The 22738-nt window shown below is 47.3% G+C and overlaps 1 protein-coding gene across 4 annotated transcripts in view; it reads left to right on the top strand.

Moving 5' to 3' along the window:
• Hth (Meis homeobox homothorax) overlaps positions 1 to 22738 on the top strand; it is a 388286-nt gene that overhangs the window by 64786 nt on the left and 300762 nt on the right. For all 4 annotated transcript variants that reach the window (XM_070670915.1, XM_070670914.1, XM_070670913.1 and 1 more), the window contains 2 exons: positions 11728 to 11778; positions 18010 to 18201. In XM_070670915.1, coding sequence (XP_070527016.1) covers positions 11728 to 11778; positions 18010 to 18201 — 243 coding nt within the window. The remainder of the gene's footprint in view (positions 1 to 11727; positions 11779 to 18009; positions 18202 to 22738) is intronic.

Genomic DNA, 22738 nt, shown 5'->3' with positions numbered 1-22738 from the left:
TCTGGACGTTTGCGCCACGAGGTCGGAAGTGCCATCGGCGTTTGCGGTCGTTGTCTTTCGTGCCGATTGTGCGCGCATTGCTCGCGGCTATCTCCGGCATGCATTTGCAAAAAGCCGCCCCTGGCAGGTGTTACGGGTAGTAAATCGAGGGAGTTAAATGGACTCGACGGATAAAAATTTTCGAATCGTCTCTGCCACCGTTGGCGCGGCGAACCTGTCGCGACGGAGGAACGTCTCCTCGGGGCCGGGGCGTTCGCCCGGGCGGTGGCAGTCATCGCGGTTGTTTACCAGCAGCCGTAGGAAGACCCGGCGGAAGGTGGCGTGGCTTCATTACGTCCGTGGCAAATCGCAATCTACGAGCAATGAGCTTCTATCGTAAAGAAGAGGCACGTAACGTTCGCGCTTTTTGCGCGCCGTCCACTTCACCCTCTTTCTCTCTTCCGCCGCTGACTCGTCCTCTCGACCCTTCGTTCTCTTCCTCCTTCTCGACTCCACTCGGTACCTCCGGGCCTCTTTTTCTCCTCCGCGCCGTCTTTCTTCTACGCTCTCTATCTCCCAGACAAAGATCTCCCTGCCCGCCCGCCCCCTCGCGCCAATCGAGCGGAGCTTTTTGCCGATAATTTCGCAGAACGGAAAAGTCACCGAATGAGATTGCTCTCCGAGCCGGCGAGAGGCCCCGGCTGTTTTCTTCGCCGCGTCGTTCGTGGTCAGTAGTCGCAGTGAAGAGATAGTTCTGCCAGCTCTCTTCTTTCGCGCTTCCATTACGCACGGCTGAGTGAGCGTGAAAGTGCTCCAAGTGCGGCAAATTCGGCGTAATCGCGATCGTGATACTTTACTATGCAAAATCCCGGCGGATAGGGAAAGTTCGAAGCGGAATGCAATCTTACTTCGATTGTCAGTAATATTAAACGAGCGCTCGTAAAAACGACCATAAACAATGATTAGATAAACGTCATAAAAGTATAACCGCGACTTATTTTTTCCATTTTTCGCCAGCTTTGATTTCTACAGAAATATGTATAGAAAAAGGAAAGAAAGAAAACAAGAAAAAAAAAAGACAACGAATGTTCGTAAAAAAATGATTTTAAGATTGAATTTCGAGGGTCTCTTTCGTGCGGTCCCAGATGCTCGAAGGGACGCGAGGGCTCTCAAACGATGCTGCGCGTTCTTGTAAATCGCGGGGAATTTCCTGACGGTGCTAAACGGGGAGACCACGCGAGGAGACACCACGTGGGCGTGCTGAGCTCCGCTTCTCAGTGTGCGTCGTAAACGAGTCGAGAGAAAGAAAAACGGTCGCGTTTCGCGCAACGGAAAACGATGAAGCGAGCGGCGCGAGGCGATGGACCGCTAAACTGCGCGGGGCGAGAGAAAGAGAGCAAGAGAGAAAGTCAAGTACGGGGCGAGGAAGAACGCGGAGAGCAAGGAGTCGGGGAAGGGTCAACCCTTCTCGTACACGCGCTTAAATAATATTCCCATTAGCATAAGCGAGAAATGAGCCAATGAGATGCTAATTGCCCGTCTTGCGTTTGGAGAATAATTATTATCGCGGGGTCATTCTACTCTCCAGCCGGACGTTGGGCCCCTCGGCCCTTCGTGATTTACTCCTGGCGCGGCAAAAAGCGGCATTAGCCCGATTATTAATTTTTCAGATATGTAATTTCCGCGCGCGCGCACTCGGTTTGATCATTTTCTTGCGCAACATCGTAACCCGGACGATGTGAAGATTTCGTTTCGCAATCCCCGGGAAGTCGCGACAGTCAAATCTCCTCTGGGCAACAGATACGACGCGATTCTCCGATATCGAGGCGAAATGCTTTCTTATCGCGAGATTAATTTCGAGCCGCGCGAATATATTGCCGCTACGAACGTCAAAATGTATTTTTTCTCTTTTGTCTTTTTTTTTTGTGCTGTTGTTGTTTCTTTTTTTTTTTCTTTCTTTTTTTTTCTTTTTTAATTGCCCGCAATCTAAATCATTCATTGAAGTGCCGTTGTTCGGCGCGCACGATAAATTACACGACGTTTTTACATATTGCGTCAAATTTATTTTACATTTATTTGCATTCAAATTTTTTATTTTCTCGTCGTGTAGAAATTTTTCGAACACCGTTGCGCGCGTACGTTACATGAATTGCATCGCATATATCAAAGTCCAAAATGTTTTCTGATAAAAAATTCACGAGGCCCCCGTTAATCAATAAACTTCTGATCGGATCAGAGGCGTATCGATGATACACAAACGGCTCTTTACAAAACCTACGGTTGTTGTTTAATGGAATCACACGATTTTATACAGGATTACGGTCGCGTTGTTCCGTTGCGTGACGGATTAAATGAAATTACACGGGATGTACTTTGACTTGCGATATAAATCGTAATAACCGAGAGCCAAGTATACTCGATGCAAATGTCATGGAATGAGACGAGTGATACCTTTAGCGTTCTCCTCGCTGCACGCGCGTTGTCTTTAACACGCGATTAGCACGCGTGTTTTCAAGGCCCGGCCGTTGCGGACGAAATTATCACTGATTATTATAATTCCGTTGCAATCTCCGTCGGCTCGGCACCATCGACGCCGCTGCCGATGCCAGCTGATCCGCTGATCGGTGCGACTTTCGCGCAATTTCTGTAACAATTTCTATAAGGGAGAGCGTTTGACCCGTATCCCGTTGATTGAATCACCGACGGGGCTGTTCATTATTTAATACCCGGATCCCGCGTGCGTTTCGAACCTTTCAGCGTTCGCCCTAACGACTCTCGGCGCAGCGTTGAAAGAAGCGATTGTAATCGCGTGGTTAACGTTTTACGACCGCGCGCGTTTATACGTGGGACCTGGCGACCGCGGGCGTACTCGCGCTGCGTTTCGAACGCCGCGCGAGCAATTCACGAATATCGCGCATTCCTCAAGTGTCCTCTTCGTTTTCTCTCCCCCCTTTTTTTTTCTTTTTTTTTCTCCCCGCTTTCTCTCTATCATTCGTACGGCAGTATTTTCCTGCGACGCCTCCTCCGCTCTCCCCCCGCCGCCCCGCGCACAAACATGGCGCTGATAAACACACCGTTGGAACGTATTCGGTTTTTTACTTCGTCCCGGCAGAAATATGTTGCTCTTATCTTCGCCTCGTGTAGCCCGAGAAGTCGAGAAACAGGCGTGCCTCCCGACTGATGGACAAAAAGAGATATTTATCTGGTCTCCGCGTTGAGGTTCAGAAACGTACTCGCCGGACTCTTTCCGCCCACATCCAGAACCGTCTTACGCTGGTGGCAATATTATATTTTTGACCGCCGTGACGCTCTTCTTTTTATTTTCTTTTTTTTTTCTTTTTTTTTCCTTTTTTTTTTTCCCTTTTTTGCCGCGGTTCGTGAATTAGGAATAAAGGGCCCGAGGACGGCGGGTAGGGTGGCCGAGAGCGGGGGTTACTCGAGTGCCCCGCAGAGACTCCTCGAAAGGGAAACCACGGCTCGGACAGGGTCGAGGGCGGAAAGAGAGAACTGTGGCGAATGTGTAAAGTATAATGTAACAGAAGGACTGCCGAAATGCGTGGCCACTCCGGTGGTCCTTTACGCACAGCGAGCCTTTCGACAAAACGCGACCTTGCGATTGTCTGTAATACAATTTTCAAACCAGAGCGAATCGGTCTGCCAATCGTACGATTTTTATAAAATTATTCGAGTACTCTATTAACAATTAAATAGTAATTAAGTTTAAAAAAAAAAAAAAATGCTGGATGTACGCTAAAAAGCACGAATGACGACGGCGTCTAGCGTATGTGACTTTAGCGTCGTGTTTCACACGTACCGCATGTATATACCGCGCCGGCCGGTTTGCCGATGACTGATTTCTCCCCGTTCTCTCACCCCCTGCCTCTGCCGCCTAGGATTATTACGTAAACTAGCCGCTGTCGCCGCAGAAAACGTCATATCCGCCCTTCGATGTACGTACTGTTGTTCTGAGAATATTCCTTTATATGTTTCTTTGATTTAACTCGATATCTGATACGCGTATTGACGACAGGTATTTTCCGTCTTACGGTTGAGAGGATTAATAATTCGGAGATACGAAATAAAGCGCGTAATCGCTCGATCGGTGGTAGTCGAGCGTCGATTATCGGTCACTCGAGCACATTAAATATTTGAGCAAGCCGCGGCGCACACGTCATCATCGAATCGCGAGACGAGATCGCATTCTTAATAAATTCGCGCCAAGTTGAAGCGCAGCTACGAATTAATTAGGTACCCGCGGACGAGTGGCGTCCGGAATCTCGAGCCAAGGCTCCGCTACGAAGGCCCCGAAAAATCGTAAGTGCGAGCACGCACGTGACTCGCTCGGCGTTATCGGCGCGGATCGCCGCGTATCAATATTCGAACTGATTAAACTTGGTATCTGTGCATCGATAAAAGCGGGCAAACATTACGCGGATCGAGCACGTGCCCGAGTGTATGCCGAAACGCCACACTTTTTTTTTTTAAGCGTCTTCGGCCGTTACCGTGTGCTCGCTCTCGCGGGAGAAGTTGGCGAGCTCGTTAAGACTGCTGCCGGCTGTAAAGGCCGGAAATGTTTTATTTATACGGCGTATCCCGTGGTAGAAATTGATTTTATAATTCCCATGGCGGGCGGTAATTAGCGGCGGCGTCGACGGTGCGTAACGCCAGGCAAAAACGACACATTGTGCCCGACGAATATCGTCGAATGAGTTTCTCAAGTACGAGCGAAACACCGCGGGATGGATGCGTATACGTGTGTTTCGTTCGGTGATTATTCGCCGCGGAGACGAGAGAGATACGCGGGACTAACGAAGGACGGGCGATTCCGCGCGGGCCGATTCCCCAGCGATTAAGGACAATAAAATAATTTCCAAATGAGCGAGGCATTTCGGTTGTCCGCGCGAACGTCCCACGATGCGCCGGGGTGGTTCTCGTGGAGCATGTTTTACTCACGAGTTTATGTCGTCTCCGCGCGGGAACGGATAAAGAAGAAAAAAAAGAAAAAAAAAAAGAAAAGGAGCCGGGAAGAGAGCCTCCTTCTCCCGAGGCTCGTTGTGCCGCTCGTTAAGACGTTAACGTTGCCGAAAATATTCGCAAAAATGCAGGTGCAGTTAAAATTGAACGCTTCTTCGTACGTACGGGACTTTCGCGTGTGCGCGCGTTTCTTGCGGCAAATCAACGACACGTGAGTTCGCAACATTGATCATTTTTTAATATTGCAATGATAGGAAAGGAAAAAATTATTTATAAAAAGTAGAATCTTAGATCTGTTTAAATTTTTTGTATTGCCAATTATTTTATTAATTTGATAACACAAATGAACAATCAGATTGCTGCTTCGCTCAGCATTCTGGATATTATATTTGCCGCGAGATGTTTTCGGCTTCGTTCGATTTTCTCGTCGCATGACCGCCGAGAAGCAGCCGGAGTCAGCGGCCGAGGAATCACGCGACGCACCTTTTCTTCGTTTTTCTTCGTTTCCTTCGTTTATCCGGGCGCCCGTAGTGATTCCTCGGCTCGTTTCGTGGTTTCTTCTTTGCCACACGCGCCCTTATATACACATACACCGCGGGCCTTCTTTCTATACGGGACTTTAGGCTGGGTTATATTACGGCGCGGCTAGGTCTCCCTCTTCCTTCCTCTCTCTTTCGCTCTTTGGTGCCCCGTGACTTTGCGCCGTCGCCGGGACTATAAATCTCCGGCTATTAAGACGGTAGTCCGCCGTTTTGATGGCCCGTGCCAGGACGCACTATCATCTTAATATCGCGTTACGTGCACGTGCGGGATGCCCGAAGTTCTTGCGCTCTACATAAACGTCCTGCGGAGTTGTCCTGATTGGTAATTAGTATTACTGCTATTAATATATTACATTGAACGCGAGCACGGTTCTTTGTTCGACCTGTATGGGGCAGTTGTAAACTGCACGCGTAAATGACGTTTGTCACATTTAATTATTTTATCTTACCTACGAGATCAATGAATATTTTATAATACCCGTATGAGCAGTTATGATCAAGTTTTGCTGAAATAGAATTAAATATTGATATCAAATCGGCAAGTTTTATGGAAGATCTCACGTTTCTGATAAGGAAAAAAAGAAAAAAAAAAATCATGTTAGAGTATATTCAGCGTCTATTCGGCGGTATTTTGTAAGAATATTAATTTCTGTAGTAGAACGTACGCTTTTTCTATTTTTACCTCACCCTATTTCGTAGGGTTCGGCAATTTGCGAGCTCGTAAATTTCTGCAAATCGTACCGCATTTGCTCTGGACTGCGGGAGTCGGCGGAAAATAATCGTTGGCAGTATCGATAATTGAGAAAACAACGCGTGGCCAACAATCGGGATACAAGTAGGCGTGGGTGTGTTTACCGTCGATAAGTATCGCATGATTTAACAATGTTTAAATATTGTCGCTTCGAGTGTCTTCCTTTCGAACGCCACTAGGTCGTAGATAAACCGTCCCTTGCTTGCATAGCGTACCCGACTACTGTGTGTCGCCGCTTCGCTTTCCCGTTCGTGTACACACCGAACAGCCAAGAGATATCTCCTCTCCTTGGCCATTTCTTTCCTCTCGAAATATGGATATTTATAATATTTGAGTCACGGTTTATTATATCGCATCGGCGCTATCGTTTTACGAATGAGGAAAAAGATCCGCGCGATAGGAGCAGTTCGGATAAATGGCGAACAAGTCGCTTGGATTACGGGCGTCGGGCATGATTGTATTACATCGGCGAGTTGAGAATTAATTGTCGCGGGTCGACGAGCGACGTCGACGGTGATAATGCTTGTCGGTGCATTTTTTTTTTTTTCCTTTTTTTTTTTACAAGCCTTAACGCTAAAGCCGAAGTGATAATGAAGCGATCAGGGCGTAATCTCTAAGAGCGCGGTTATAATCGGTGCGAAATTCTCGCTCGACGAGTCGGAAAGGTGAGAGAGCGAGGAGAGAGACAACGGGAGAGTAAGAGAGCCGGAGGATACCGGGCCGAGTAATCTAGGGGAGAGGACGCTTACCTCGTAAATCATTGGACATCGATAAGAGTCGTCGCGGTGTCCGTGCGATGTCCCTCGTTAATAATTGATACAATTAACGGTCATTCATTAAAGCCGCTCGCGTTTACAAGCTCGGAACGTGTGGCGACTCTTATATCCGTGACGCAATTTAGGTCTTACCGATCCGTTTTCTGCGCGATTTCACGGAGAACTTGGCGCTCCGGTCGATCTCCCGTCTATCTTCGTGCCATTCGAGAACCACTAATTTACGGCCGTTCGTCGTATGAATTTCATTTCACTTCGCCGCGTCTCCGGGAAGGCGGATCGAAATTGATTCGGGCGATTATTTCAATCGTAATTGTGCCTCTCGTGTCATTCCGTAATGCGTCCGTTTGTACAGTTGGAGAGACTCGCGCGTACCACCTCGGGACATGATAATCCCGCGGGAGTAGAGGCGATTTTATTAACAGTTCCGCGCCTGCGAGGTTGTTAGAGCTACTTGGTATTGCACGTTTTTACAGTCGTAGAAATTACGGCACGCGCTACGTTCCTTTTTCCTCAAACGTGCCCGGGAGTTACCTCTATTCGGGCACAGAGCCGCTTCCAAGATTTATTGCAGTTCTTATCTTCCTGCGTTTGATCGCTTCCTCCGATCAAACTTTCTTCTATGGGTCTGGGTTCCGTATATCGTGTTTCCTCGCGGGCAACGTGGCCGCCGGAGAGTGACTCTCGTGCGTAACTCGTAGGCGGGCTCGTTAATTAATTAGGTTTTTCGAATTGATAACGACCCCGAGAGACTCGCCGTCAGCGTGGACGCGTTTATACATATGCATCGCGATTTTATGAATTCTTTTCCGCGCGAGTGAACGTCCGGCCACAGTCGACCATTCACTTTCGCCTGTCTTCTTCCTCGCCCTCTTTTCCCTCTCGCCGTCTGATAATCTCGGGGAGTCTCACTTTCGCCCGCCGGACGCCATCTCGTTCCTTTTTCCGCCGTCGCGCGCGTATGCAGACTAATTAATATGAGCTGTATACGAGCCCATCTGCCCGGCACAAGGTCCACCTATGCGGGTACCGACCTGACTGCGCGATATAACGATCTCATCAAGGTCGTATCACGACTTCACCGTACTTTGCTGGAAGTGTTGAAAACGACCGGTATATTACGCGGCGAAGATTTATGCCCCGCGGCCGAGATCGAATTTAATTTCCTCAAAAATCGTTTGCAATCAATTATAAGATGCTAATCGCGAGGCTTTAACGAACCGCGTCACGGAACGGATTGATCTGCCATACGGATTTTTCTTTTCCTTCTTTTTTTTTTTTATTTTTTATTTTTTGTATTTACTTTTTATTTTTTTTTAACCTTGATATCCACTTTAATCTCGAAATTTACATTTATATTAATAATGACAGTTATGTGCGTACGTTCCAATTATAAAACAACGTTGGCAGCGCGTTATTTAATATATAGGCGTACGTATAATGGAATCGATTGGCACAAAAGTGGGGCAGTGGTGCATGCCTGCATTTACGTCACTGACAGCATCCAGTTAATTTTGTCAATCTAAAGAATGGCGTATATTAATTGGGAACTCTGGCGACAAGTGCGCGTACGTGCATTCCCCCGGTATTCACAAGAACTGAACGAAGACACGCGCTCCTTGATAATTTCATTATTGACATCCCATCACCCATCACGGTGTTACAATAATTTTTTTCAATCGATACTTTCGACAATAGCCTTCACAAAAATCAGATTTTTCACTCGAGCCCGTGAAGTCCCTCGAGGCGTAAAATTTTACATCAAATTCGGCGCCGATGGAACTTTTCATTTCGCGCGAGTTGGTTTTTGTCACGCCGTGAGTCCTTACCAGATGTTCGCAGCATCCGCGAGGTGCGAACCCTCAACGCCGCCGCTCTCATTTACGCTTTCGTATACGTGCGCGTCGCGCATTTCGCGCATACATCACGCGTTCGTCGTCGGTGCAGCATGCATCACGCGTCACGGTGCAATGACGCTCGAGTGGAAGCGAACGGAGGGAAAGAAGGAAACGGCGGGCACGTCGACGAACTAGCGAAAGGGAGAACGCGAGGCTTCGAAAGTGGGGGCACCCTTCGTCGTCGGGCGTTGCTTCCGACTGCGTCGTCCCTGTCGGCTTATAAATAACACCATCTCCCAGTTTCTTCGTGTGTTTCTCAGTTTTTCTTCTCTGCCTTCGCTTCCTCCTCCTCCGGCTCGGGTGCCCCGGCTTCCTCCGTCGGGGGCAGATACTTGGCCGCTCGCAGGCCTAATTAATAACACGTGATGAGCGATCGTGGCAAAACCTCCCGAGCCGAAAGATCGCAAGCGAGGCGAAAGAGCCGGCGATGAGAATATAAGAGAGAATGAGTGACGGGAGTGACGTGGCCGGGACTAGACACCCGCGGAGGAGCCTCGGCTCGCGATAGTTGGAGTTACAGACGAACGTACTGTTGCGGAAGATTTACACGCCGAAAAGACAGCGGATACATTGTCTCGGCGAAATTATAAATTTTCTTGCGTGACCGCTGTAAAGAAGCTTAAGGGTATAAATAACTCACGTCGATCAAGTATGACCCACTTAAAATTTTATATTAATTCCCCAAGTGGGGTTTTTTTATTTTTCTCTTTTTTTTTCAACTCGTTATTACATTTTTAAGTTTATAACCGAAAGGGGGGGAGGCTTTCGTGGCTCCGTTTTCGCGCGATTAATTAACGAGTATACGAGGGAGCTCGCGCTATATCGCGGTAACTACGTCGTTATTGGTCAGGGGAGCAACAAAACTGTCGGATATAGAGAACACATTGTGCGCAACGCCTGGAGCAAAGAGGAGAGACGAGAAATACATCGTGGCGAATCGTCTCCTCGCACCATCTCGCGAAAGGAGCACCCGGGTGTTCTGTGTTGCGCGTTCGTTACTGGACCGATACCATCTTCGTTTTTTTTTTTTTTTTTAAATTTTTTTTCTTTCCCTTTCGTCCCTCTCTCTCTCTCGGTCTCGGCATCGTCGCGTTCTTGTTTCTCTTCTTATCTACTCTCGCCCTTTCTTCCGTCCTTCTCGCTGTCCGTCCGTCGACGAGGAGGAGGCCTGGAAGTGTCGAAGACCTGATACATATTCCTTTGATGCCGGCGGTCCGTCGTCCAGTATACAATGTAGACGATTGTTCCTTATTCCGCGGGTAATTTCGATCCTCCGCTATCGCCGATAATTTTGATACCGAGCGAAAGCTGACGGCTTCCGAACAGGGAATCACTCGCAATATTTTCGAGAACGTGATAGCGCTCGCTACTTTGTTTCGATGCACAGATCTTGTTCCCGCTATCGCTGCCTTTTTCTCCCCGAGTATTGGCCGAGTATTGATAACGCGAACGGTACATAAAAATAAATTTTTTACCAAATACATGTGCGAGGGCTCTCCCTAATCTCTCGCTTTATTACACTCGAGGCGCTTTTTTTCCCTCTATTTACCCCGTGCGAGCACTGAAATGCACTTCGCCGAGGTGGCGATATCTCGTTCGCTTGTCGCTCGTGGTAGTTACTAAACCTGGACGTTATACCTGCCTCGCTTAGAGCGCATCCTTCCACGGCGAAAGGATGACGAGGAGGCAAGGGAGCGGTGGGTAGGCCTCGGATGAGCCCACTATCTCAGGGAGCACTCATCGCGACCGCTTCGTTATCGGCCGCGCGGAATCATAATGGACCATAATTGCATAAATATAATGTTAATTAACAATTAAGATTGCCGCTTTGCCTAATTGAATCGCCGCTTCTGCTGTCTCCGAGAGAGAAAGAGAGAGAGAAAGGCCGACATCGCCGCGGTCTTCCTCTTCGCACAAAGATTGCGTCGAGGGATCTCGGGTGGCCTTAAACGTTAATGGCGTATCGGAAAATTATACCGACGGTCCTTCGATACCGCGGATACATCTCAAAAAGGAAGAAAAAAAAGGGGGGGAAGAAACAATTATTACTTTTCGATGTCGCATCGTCGCCAGGCACGCTCGCTTATCGAGCTTTATATTCCGGTATTTCTCAAAGCGTTGCGAGAGACGTGCACCGCGCGATTGAAAACATCGCGGCGAATTTCTCTGTGAAGTAAAAAAAAAAAAAAAAAAAAAAAAAATAACGTTTCCCATAATCCTTCTTTTTTTTCTCTCCCTTGAAAAGTCGAGGAAATACAATTCGTCGCGGTGAGCGATTAACGAACGCTCCGCGTCGGTCCCTTATATCTCTTTCTGTCTTCCCCCGTGGTCGTTTACTCGCGATATCGAGTATCGTCGTGGGCTCAGATACGCAATTAGCGAAACGCAGATGCAATAATAATGAGTTCCCGTTAATAATCATCGTGCCACTGCAACTATCGGCCACTTCGTCGCGACCGCGATATTTACCGGAAGAGATAAATAAATGAAAGCATGGGCGTGCAAATAAAAAAGTAAAAAAATTAAATTAAAAAAAATAAGAAATAAAAAAAAAATACAGTTCCAAAGAACTGTTGAGGCTGTCGATCTGTTGCCGAGCTGCCGTTGACGATGCAGCAGCGTGTGGTTAAATCATGTCTGCTTCATGTTCCTTCTGCCCCTGTCTTCCTTCCCCGGTCCCTGCAGCCTTTTCTTCGTCATCTCTTCTCCCCGGCCTTTCCGAAGCCAGCCTCTTACCATCCAATGCCTTTTTTCTGCCTTCGCGTCCGGCGAATGTATTTTATTCAATTCTTTTTTTTCTCTTGTTTCAGATGGTTCAGGCGATTCAAGTCCTCCGGTTTCACCTCCTCGAGCTCGAAAAGGTAAGTATCCTTCACGTCTGCATTATGAGGCTCATAACGTTATTACCGATCCAACTGATGTGCGCGCAATCGCGTTACTGCCGTGCCCTATTCCTTCGTTGTCTTATATCAGATTTTAATTTTTCTCTCCGTCAACGAGTAGGTTTTCGTACGAAATTATCATACAGCATTAATATATCTTTGTAGCGCGTTAAAAATATTGTTTAATAAATGTCGTTTTACTCGTTTTTACGAGTCGTATACACGCGATGATTTTGATAATACTATTCGAATTATATAAATTCGCGTTACGCCTTCCTTCGTTTAAGAAACCTCGCGTGAAAATCACGTGTCGCTGTGACGCAAAAAAAAAAAAAAAAAAGGCAGGGCAGTTTCCCTCTGAAAACTATGGCGTACGGCTAAGTGGAAACTCTCGCGATTGGTTTTATTGTAAAAGATTACCACACCTGCCCCCTCTGCCGATAGCTTGCCTTTAACACCTGAAAAACGACTGTTATGACTGCGGGGGCAATTTTCCGTAATTGCGGTGAAAGCTCGACGTCTACAGCGCATTCGTCGGCACCGCGACGCGAACTCGACTCTACACGTAAGTGGAGTCATTTTGCTGTCCAACGGCCGGACGACGACGGACGCTTTACCTCGCTCGCAGTTGTTTGCTTTGGAGCGGCAGTTTCGTTTCTTGTTTCTTTCTTTTCCCCCTTTTTTTTTCTTTTCTTTTTTTTTTTTCTTGTTTGTCGTAACACCTCCCCTTATTTCCGAATGACGAAATGACAATGTGCGCCGATAGTTTACCACAGCCGGCCAGCGCGCGACGTGGAATTATACGGTAAAGGTGAACGGTGAAAGTGAGACATCTGTCGAGGGAAATTCCGGGACTTTTCACCGAAAGAGCTCGTTTTCGTCGCGGCGTCTCTCGCTCCTTGACCGATTGCCCGTGTTTCACGAGATTCTCGGGAACGCGTTTCCGACTTCCTCGAGTCGCCTGACGGATTAAACGAAGAGAGATCGGCTAATAGAGCTCTCTCGCTTTCGGTGCAACGTGCATGGACTTTTCGATAGGTCTCCCTTTCGGGCCGGCTACGCCCGCGGGATACACGGGGTAGGAGGCTGGCCTGGTTCACCCAGACCTTTTTTTGCGACGATATTTTATCATACAAAATAGCGGACATCCATCGCATTTCCATCGAAATGGCAGCTGACGTGGCGGCAGCCATTGGCCGGCCGCCGCGCGCTCCTCGAGACCTCTTCGCGATGCGCCTCGCTGCCGGTCGGCCCCTCTCGCTCGTCCGGTTCGATCGCGCGCAATTTTGTAGCAATTTTTCTCGTTTAAGGCGATCACATTATTATAATGCCGCACCACCCGCGGCGGGCTAAAGTATCCCCGACGCGCCGAAATTGGCGTGGCATTAATCTCAGCACAGAGGCTTCCATATTTATTCCACCTCCGCGCCAAGTATCAATAAACCGGCGCGGTGGATAGGAATTACATTTCGTAACAATTTTACGTAAATATTGAAAACGGTACAGAGACCCGGCTCGGATGTAAAGAGGCATTAAGCCGGCGGGATAAATCATCGAAACGCGTCTCCGCGTTTCGCGTCGCCTTATCTGCATCGAGGCAAATGAATTTACTAATTGGAGCTCGCCCGAAATTACAGCTACGTTCCAGTTTATCGCGATAACACTTATTACTCGTTAGCTGTGCCTCTAAATTTGCCCTCGTTAATGGAGGCACACGATTAAAGAAATTAGCAGACGCGCGCTGCGCGAGATAACGCGGGGCTGCGGGTGTACACTTCGTGCGGCTGGAAACGATACCGCGGCGGTGCCGCGAAAAAAAATGCTCGATACTCGGTTAGCAGGGCGCGTAAAACGGACTCCCTCACGTGCGCCGAGCCCCCTACCTCCCCCTCCCCCCCGAAGTCCGGAGACGAAACGCGCCTTGGCACGCCATCGATGGTAACGGAGATTGAAACGTTTCTAGTCCCCGGGGCCTCTTCTAGACAAGACGAGACGAGACGCGAACGAGCGGAATGCAGCGGGCGCGATGAAGAAGATTCCATAAATATCTGTGCTCGAAGTGGAGGAGAGAAAGAGGAAGACGGCGGGCGATGAGCGAAAGAAAGAGAGAGACCGGCGTAGAGAAAGGGAACCAATGGAGGCAAGCTCATGGTAGCCCGCGGTGTTCTGCCTCGTGCATTTAACATTTTCGAACCAATCGCGTATTAGCATAATTACGTTTTGCCGGGCCCGGTGCGCGGAAGGAAGGTCCGGTCAGGCCCTTTTCCTTTCTCGCTCTCTCTCTCTTGCTCTTCCTCTCTTTCTCTTACCTCCGCGGCATTTTCTGATGGCGCGGCCGTCTCTCCTTTCCTCCCTTTCTAACGTCCTACTCGCGCTCTCGGTCTCTTCTTCCATCGCAGAACTCCGGACAACCGCCTCCCGTACACCGGTTAGAGAGCGGTAAATTTCTTATGGGATATTATGGCGTACACAGTGCATACCAACGGGATTCGTACTGGTACAGCACGCGGGCGACCTCCTCCTTGCCCGTAGAAACGCGCCGCGTACGGAACTGGTTCTAAACCTATGCCGGCGCACGTCGCCTCTCTCCCGCTGGAATATATCCTTGCGTTCCAGCGTGCATGTGCCTTAAAAATTTTCGGACGTTTCGTACGGGATCTTGACCGACGCGGCACGGCCACGGGAGTTAAATTCTAACAGGCTCGTAACGAGATCTTTATACGCAAGTAGACGACGCTTCACAAATTTATTCGAACGATAACGGGCCGTTATCTTCTGACGCGATACATAAAAATTTGTTTAGATTTTTATTAGACGAGCCCGTGAATTAATCCGACGAGGAAAGTCGGAGCTTTTTCTCGTCGCCGCCGATAATCGCGACGAGAAGGGAAGGAAGTGAGGTCTCTCCGGTCGTTCGTCGCGCACACCCGGTATACAGATATCCTGTGCGTGCCGTAAGGGTGGTCAGGTTGCGAATCGGGCCGCGAGAGAGGAAGACCGAGCCAGACACCCCGAAACCTTCATTACCTTCGGCTTCAAAGGAGCCCATTGTGCCGTAAATGGGGTTCCCCGTGTTCCTTCTTTTCTACTCTCTCGCTCGTATGTACCTTAGATCCGTTCCATTCTTCGGCGTTTGCCTTTCCGAGGGCCCGTGAGGAGACGAGGTAGGAAGGAAGAGGCGGATATAAGATAGGGCGACGTTTACCCGTTCCTTTCCTTCGTTTACGTAAATTTTCGGGCAATTTCGAAGCCGAATGAAAGACGGTACCGAAAGTCGCCAAGTTCGTATAATGTCACAGCGCGCCGAGTATTCTCTTTTCTTTCGCGACGAGGCGCCCGAGGAAAAGGGAGAATCGTTTAATAGTTTTCTTTGAATGGAGAACTGGTTTTCGAGTAGGTGTGCTCTCTCCTCGGCTTTGAAACGGCGTGTAAACAGATGTACTATCGTAAGTCATAAGCTCGCTTTGATTAATGAAATTTTTTTATACGTCTTTCGTGTCTCGCGCGCGTCACTTTATTGTTAAGAAAAAAAATTTATTTTTTATTTTTAATAAAAGTTAAATTAAAATAAATTATATTTAATAAAATTCCACCGTCGTTAATCTCTCGAGCGACGCAGCCGCGTGCAGACGCGATGATGACGATTGTTTTATTCATACGAATTTATAAGCTCAAGAGGCAACCGGAAAACGAAATCGCTCATCGATTTCAAGCGGCTGTCGTTTCCGTTTTCGTTCGGGAATATCGATGGAAATAGCATTATCGGGACTGTTTAAATCTTTGATCGCAGCGTCCTTACTAAAAGTTTAATTGGATCGATACTAACCCTCGATTCGAAATTGAATCGTAATTTAACTTGCGCTGAAACTTTAAGTAGCATATTCAGATCCCGGGGACTATTTTCGTACGGCGTCCAATTACGGGCGCGGGGCAGATTCGCAGCCTGAAATTTGTTTCGCTCGCCTTCGTTCGCCAGATAACGGGCCACTTTGTCGTATCGCGCACCACGAGATATTCTTGAACGACATTCTCTCCCCGAAAAGATCGGACCTAACCACGTCGTCCTTTTGCTGTTTCGATGACCGCCAAAAGCGATCTCGGAAAAAGGAGATGTGACCGAGCGTCGTCCCGTCGTCGGGAACAACCTCCCTGTATCTTGTATCAGTTCCCCTCCGAGATCGTCTACGGTATAGAATGACGCGATTCAATGGTAGGATAGATTGCAAAAGTTCGCGTGCTTCAAGACGATCGTATCGTATTCTATGTCATAGTTGAAGTATCGAGCCATCGATCCGGTCATTCTTCCGATATTTTCGAGACGTAATTAATATAAATTTTATACCTTTAAATCAATATTAAATTGACAATTTAATATTTCTTCATAAATATTTTAATTTTATTTTATTATCTGTTAAAAGACTTCACTTATTTACTTTTAGCATTATTTTTCAAAGTTTTGCGGCGAAGTAGAAAAGCTTTCAAAAATTTTAAAGAATGTTATTGAGGTGATATCAAAGCGGAGGATTGATTCGATGCGTTAGACAGTGTAAGGAGAACGCAGCTTTTTTTTTTTATTTTTTTTTATTTTTTCTTTTTTCTCCCCACTGAGCATTGTCGCTCGGTTCGACTCGACTCCCGACGGATCAAATTCTAACCAGTCCGGCATTATAGCCGCTGTCCTTCGAAGTCCTTCGTCTCCTCCTACCCGCCCTTAGATCCCTACGTTAAAGAGAGAGTTTAGTCATCCCAGGGAAGGGCATTGTGTTACTGCGTCGCGGTGGTACATCGGGTACAAATAACGCCGGGGAAAAAAGTTCCTCCGCCGCGATAGAAGAAGCGCGCGATCGGATCGGTTGTCGCATTATCGGCGCGACCGACGAGAGGTCCCCCTCAGTTTTGAAGGGAGGTAAACGAGCGTGACGAATGTTCGCCGATCGACACGAAGTGCATCGTCGTCCCGCGGTGACTTCGCATAATACACATAACGATCTTATTGATCGCCGCCTAATAATATCGTTATTGAGAGAGTCGCCTTTCGCGAGCCGAGCAAAAATGACTCGATAATCTCACAATCTTATCTAATATGTAAAACGTTCGATTAAGACTGGTTTCGCTGTGTCGGCTTATCGCGAGCATCGAAGTCGGTTTCTAGCTGCATCTATCTCCCCATAGACGACGTTACGTTCATTTACCTTTCTCGCTTCGAGCGATCAAGAACGGAGTCGCTCACCGGCCGAGTTTCTCGGGCCGGTCGAAGGAAACCCGATCGCGAGTCTTTTCGCATGCGCTTAACGGATGATAAACATGTGCATTGTCCTACGCTCGTGTTCCTGGTGCACGCCACTATTGGACGGTGCCGCCTACGGCAAAGATGGCCGTCTTCTCTATTATATATAAATGCTTAATAAGAGTATTATAAGCGAGCTCTAGGTTGATAGAGGTGGGCAAGGTAATGCGTGCGAGGTAGCCCCGGGAACGAGAAACTCTGGAAAGAGAGGGTGTACGCTTTGCGAGGGCCGTACGCGGCTTCGTAATATCTCGACTCGCCGACAATTTACATATAACAAGATAACGAATTTTATTTGCTTTTGCTTATATAATACGTTTATTCTAAACGGAATCAAGGAGGCGAATCAGGCAGGGAGGATAGGGCCGAGGGACGGGGAGTAGAGCGAGGGCTGGAGAATGAGTCGAAAGGGGGACGGAGGAGGACCGGCTATCCTATAGGCCTGTCAGGCTTCATTTGCATACATAACATTCTGGTCGACTGGACACCGGTCAGATCTCCTCCTCCGTCTCTCTTTCTCTCGCGCTCTTTTTACATTCGTTGCATCGGCTAGCTCGACCGCTTTCTTCACGGCCCGGAGATGCGCGCACCATCCTTCTCCTCCATCTTCGTGTATCGATACACCGCGTTTGAGTCTGCTGCTGATCGCGTCTCTTTTTTTTTTTTTTAATATATATATATATTTTTTTTTTTTGAAATTTTTTTTTCTCTCGTTGCCTACGCCTTACAATACAATAAAATTCCGCATCAGTTGGATCGATTCGACGGAATATGTCTATTAATCATTTCCGGCGGTTCGGTTAATCAGCCGCCTTCCGTTGAAAATTATCTTTCGAAAAACGGTATCTCGGTTCTCCAACGGGGTACCGATCTAATTGGCCTTTCTCGTAACTAACGAACGTTCTTTCTTTTTATTTTTTCAGGTACACGAGCTATGCGACAACTTTTGCCACCGGTACATCAGCTGCCTGAAGGGAAAAATGCCGATCGACCTCGTGATCGACGATCGAGAGAGCTCGAAGCCGCCCGAGCTTGGTAACGGTCTAGACGGCAGCGGACCTAGAAGCACCGCCGACAGCACCAGCCACACGGACGGGGCCAGTACGCCGGACGTCGTGAGTACCTCACCATCGTCAACGTCTTACTATCCGCACGACGCGCTCACCCCTCACCACCACCATCACCATCACCACCATCACCATCACCAGAGCCAGAATAATAACAATAATAATAGTAATCACGCCGGAATCGGCAGTACCGCCACTACCACCCCCCTGCAACTGAGCAACCAAAACCAAAGCCAAAACCACCACCCTGCGCCGCAGTCGAACACCACCACTACTACTGCTATTACCCCAAGTAGCGCCGCCACAACTCCCAACTCCCTAAAGCGTTCGCACCAACAGATGATGATGGCAGCATCGATGGCCACCTCGCCGCACGCAGCCGCATCCGCGCCCCCAGCTCACGCGCACGCCGCCCTCGCCGCCTACCACAGCATTAGCTCGGCCGTTTATCCGTGCTCGTAATAGACTACGCGACTTCCGTGCCGATTTCGCGAGGTATCTTCTTCTTATTCTACTTCTCCTCTTATCTTGTTCCTACCGCGATATCATTCTTCCCATTGTTTATCCCCATGATTCTACCTCTTCTTTTCGCCATCGTGTCTCGCTACTATCGCCCTCTTCTCACATAGAACACCTACCGTCGAATCTTTAATCGGAAGACGCGTTTAGGATGATGCTTAGGACAGCGCCGTTCCTTCAGGGTCGGTCGCGTGAGCGATCGATTCCGTCCGTCCTTTAAGGAATGATCAATCACTCTTTGATAAAGCCGGGAGCGATTTGTGCGCTAATAATTGAATCGCTGGCAACGGTAAGGTCGAAGGTCCTCGTCGATTCGCTTTCGCGGTAAGATCGCACACGCGTGGGAGTCGAAACACGCGGATCTGCGCTATACTGGGCCCGTGCTCTATAGAGAGAGGCCACCTAGCACCTGATCAATGTCGAGACGCGAGTACGCGTGGGTAGTTGCTTCTAGAGCTCTGTTAACGTCTTCGTTCGTTCCAATTTTTTAGAGAGAGGAGAACGGTTGATTTTCTAGTTTTCTATTTTTTTTTTTTTTTTTTTTTTTGAGATAGGTTACGTTAAATCGCAAACCCTAAGCAGTCAATAATTTTTTAATTTTTAATTTTTTTTTTTATTGTTAGACCGGCGCTACTTGTTAGAATTTTATAAATATATTTAATTACTGCAAGTGTTTCGAATTGGTCTACGATCGGAGAAAAAAATTTCTTCGACATTTAACTTGTTTTTAGTCTGTTCGTTCTAGTTTTTTTTTTTTTTTTTTTTTTTGTGAGTTGATTGCTTATTAATTAGTCGTTCAAGATTGTAGATTTATTTATTCGTATTTTTATCCTTATTGAAATGTTACTTGTGGTAAGGTTTCTTGATAAGATTTGCTAATGCGGGAATTTAAAAGTGAAAAGAGAGCTTTAGTTAAGTTAGATTCATCAGGTGCAGTCTGTTTTATTATTATAATATATTTTCTTTTTTTTTTTTTTTACGACACTTATGTGCTTACGATCGAGCACGCGCTTCATTAATTTACGCGGGTTCTCGTTTAACCGTTTCATAAATTCTACGTGGATTCGATTACGTAAGGCTTCGCTTCGTGGCGCGGTAGAAGAATGTTTCTAAATCCGTTTCATGCCAAGGAGGCAGCGGTCGTCCGTTGACATCGGTTCTCACTCGAAGCGATCCGCTTTCAAAACATATTCAGAGATATTCTCGCCTAAAAACCACCTTGGAAACCAGTCGTAATGGGCTATTATCGGTGCGAGAGCGCCGAACGAGCCTGCGGTTCGCAGCCTTATGCAACCAATTCCGCGTTTTGCTCTTCGTGCGGCCGAGACACAGTCGGCTCCGTCTATCTGCTAAACGGGCATTTATCGGGAACAACGAGATACGCGGTTCTATCGCGCGCGCGAAAACTTCGTGAGCGAAGCGTTTGTGTCCTTATGCGCTTCTCTCTTTTTTTTTTTTTTTTTCTTTCTCACACCCTCCTCTCCTGTCTCTCCTCGAAGGTCTCTCGCGACACGGCATGGCACGATGGACGGGATAGACGTGCGAGATATTTGTATAGAAGAACAGGCGTAGGAGGATGAGGTGGAGAAGAAAAGCGCGTTCGCGGTCTCGCGCGAGTAACGTCGTCGACACAAAGTGGGTCGCCGAGTAACTAGAGTTAGGGTGGATAGAGAAATGCGGGAAAATCGAGATGGAGCCGCGGTCTCGCCGCTTTGCAGACGCGTTTTTAGTGCGAGTAAGGCAAATGCGCGAGAGGAAGAAAGGGGGGGCGGGAGGTACAAGAACAATACGCGCGAGTGTTGCTTCGACGTCGCGTTTCAACGATACCGCGTCAGATGTGTGGTGACGGGGGGAGAGGAGAGCCGATTAACCGAGACGCGTAAAAGAAGAACGAAACGAGGCGCGAGTAATTCGGACGTCAGCGTCCCGTTCTTTAATTTTTTTTTTTTTCCCCTGATAAATTTGACCACGATGCGGGGATGCTTCGTAAACGAAAGCACGCGCGCAACAGTAGCTAATGGCCCCGATGCAGCGCGCGTTGGATGATGATCGATACTATCGCGCGCGGTAGGCGTGTTTACGACCATTATATCGTCTACGCGGCGTCTACTTTCTTTAGGTAGCCTTTCTCGTGGGCGTACACGCGTGCATTTTTCTTGAACGCCGTGGCCTCCGTCTTTCTCGATTGAAGTCGCAGTAGCGAGGACGTCGTTAGCTTGGAAAAAAAAAAAAACCGACGATAGCTTAGATTCGCTGATATTAATCGTGATTTGGATATACGTAATAGGATTAAGGCTCATATGCGTCGCAGAAAGAAATAAGATGAATCTTTGTGTCTATTTTTAAACTGAACGGTCGGAGTAACTTTAAAGGGATCGTGTGCAAGGGAGCGAGAATGATTCGTTAGCGTGTGTGGGTCGTGCTTAACGGAAATAGATAGGCTGTAACGTTTAATTTATTGCGAATTTTGATTCTCGAGGTTACCTCGACGTAATTGACGGCTTAACGTGAATTTGAGGTAACGAGACAGAGACTATGACGATTTGTGCGAATTGTATACGAGAGGTACTGCAAGAATCTCTTTGAGCGTACTTGCGCCGCAGGTGTGCGAACGGGATCGAGCTGAGAATAATGTAAAACAGGGCATATAAATGAAACGGAGGTATGCGACGGGATCCGAAAAACAATGAGGCAATTAAGATCGTGCGCAATCAAGTCGGTTGGCTATTGTCACTAGGTCTCGGTACTCGTAACTAGGGAGTTGTGTGAGGTACAAGTCCTGATCGGCAGGGCGCGCGAGGTCCACCCCCATTCCCCGTACTTAACCCTTGTATCTTGTATCTGAAATGCAAGAAGAAATACGAATAATATCGGGACTCCCGAAAAGTGAGGAGTTGAGTTCTCCTGCTGGTGCCCCGCTGTCGAGAAACTGTTTCTTTGGAAAAAAAAAAAAAAAAAAAACAATTTTTCCTATCTCTGATACTAATACTTATCAACATACGTGTGGGAGACAAGCAGGGTGCATACACATGCAGATTTATACACGTGCATGCGTGGCGCGATGTGTGTCATTTTCACCAAACAGACATCGCGTGTACGACATCGCAGCGAATCGTACGCGAGATAGCACATGCATTTGCACATATGTCGCGAGGCATATGCACGAATACATGTCTTAAAATTTCACTTAAAAACGTATCTAAAAAGTATTTTTTTTTTTTTTTCCTTTTCTCTTTTTTTTCTCCCTTTTTTTTTCTCTTTGCTTTTTCTTTTTCTTTTTTTTTCTTTTTTTTTACTTTACACGACAGGTAAAAACCATATGCGAGGCACCAGACTCGAGGAACAAACTCAAGTTCGAATACCAGTTAAACGAGATGGCGATCTTTTCATTAAGATCGCTGTCAAATGCAAGGGTGTACGGAAATGGGAAGATGGGCTTCGGCACCGGTCGATTGGAACCCTAGTTACGAGTGCCGAGCCTAGGGCTGAGAGGATTGTGCCTCTTGGCTTTCCTTAAATATTGCTCAGAAAGAAAAGAACATAAGTGAAACACGAAAAAATAGGAAACAAGAAAGAACGACGAAAGTTACACGATTTAAATATCGAATTTTTTTTTTCCTGCTTTTATGTCACGAGAAATATAAAGAAATAATTTTATGAGAATCAATTATTTGTGCGCGGCAACGTTTGATATGAATAACGTTGAGCATTAAGTCTATGACAGTAATTATACGGTTTTTTTTTTTTTATACAAGAAAATAATTAAAAAAAAAATTTTTTTTGATGATAAGTGTTTATGATTTGTGGTTGATGTTTATTGGAAAAATCACTTTTACGTTTTTTGAATGCCGCGCTTAAATGATCGATTTGTGGCGAATAATTTTATTTCGCGTGCAGGATTTTTGAGCGCTGAACGAAACAGAAAGTTTACTCCAGCTATGGAGCTGTGTGTGAAGGAGATAAAATTCGTGCTGAAAGATTAAAAAGTTGTAAAATGCAGAAAATAACGTGAATACTTAGTGCCATAGGGTTGCAGTGCGCGCGTGTTCGCACCGAGACTGTGTAC

This window comes from Cardiocondyla obscurior, linkage group LG22, assembly GCF_019399895.1.
Source record: "Cardiocondyla obscurior isolate alpha-2009 linkage group LG22, Cobs3.1, whole genome shotgun sequence".
NCBI lineage: Eukaryota > Metazoa > Arthropoda > Insecta > Hymenoptera > Formicidae > Cardiocondyla > Cardiocondyla obscurior.
Note: the sequence above shows the minus strand (reverse complement) of the source record. Positions and strands in the feature narration are given on the sequence as shown.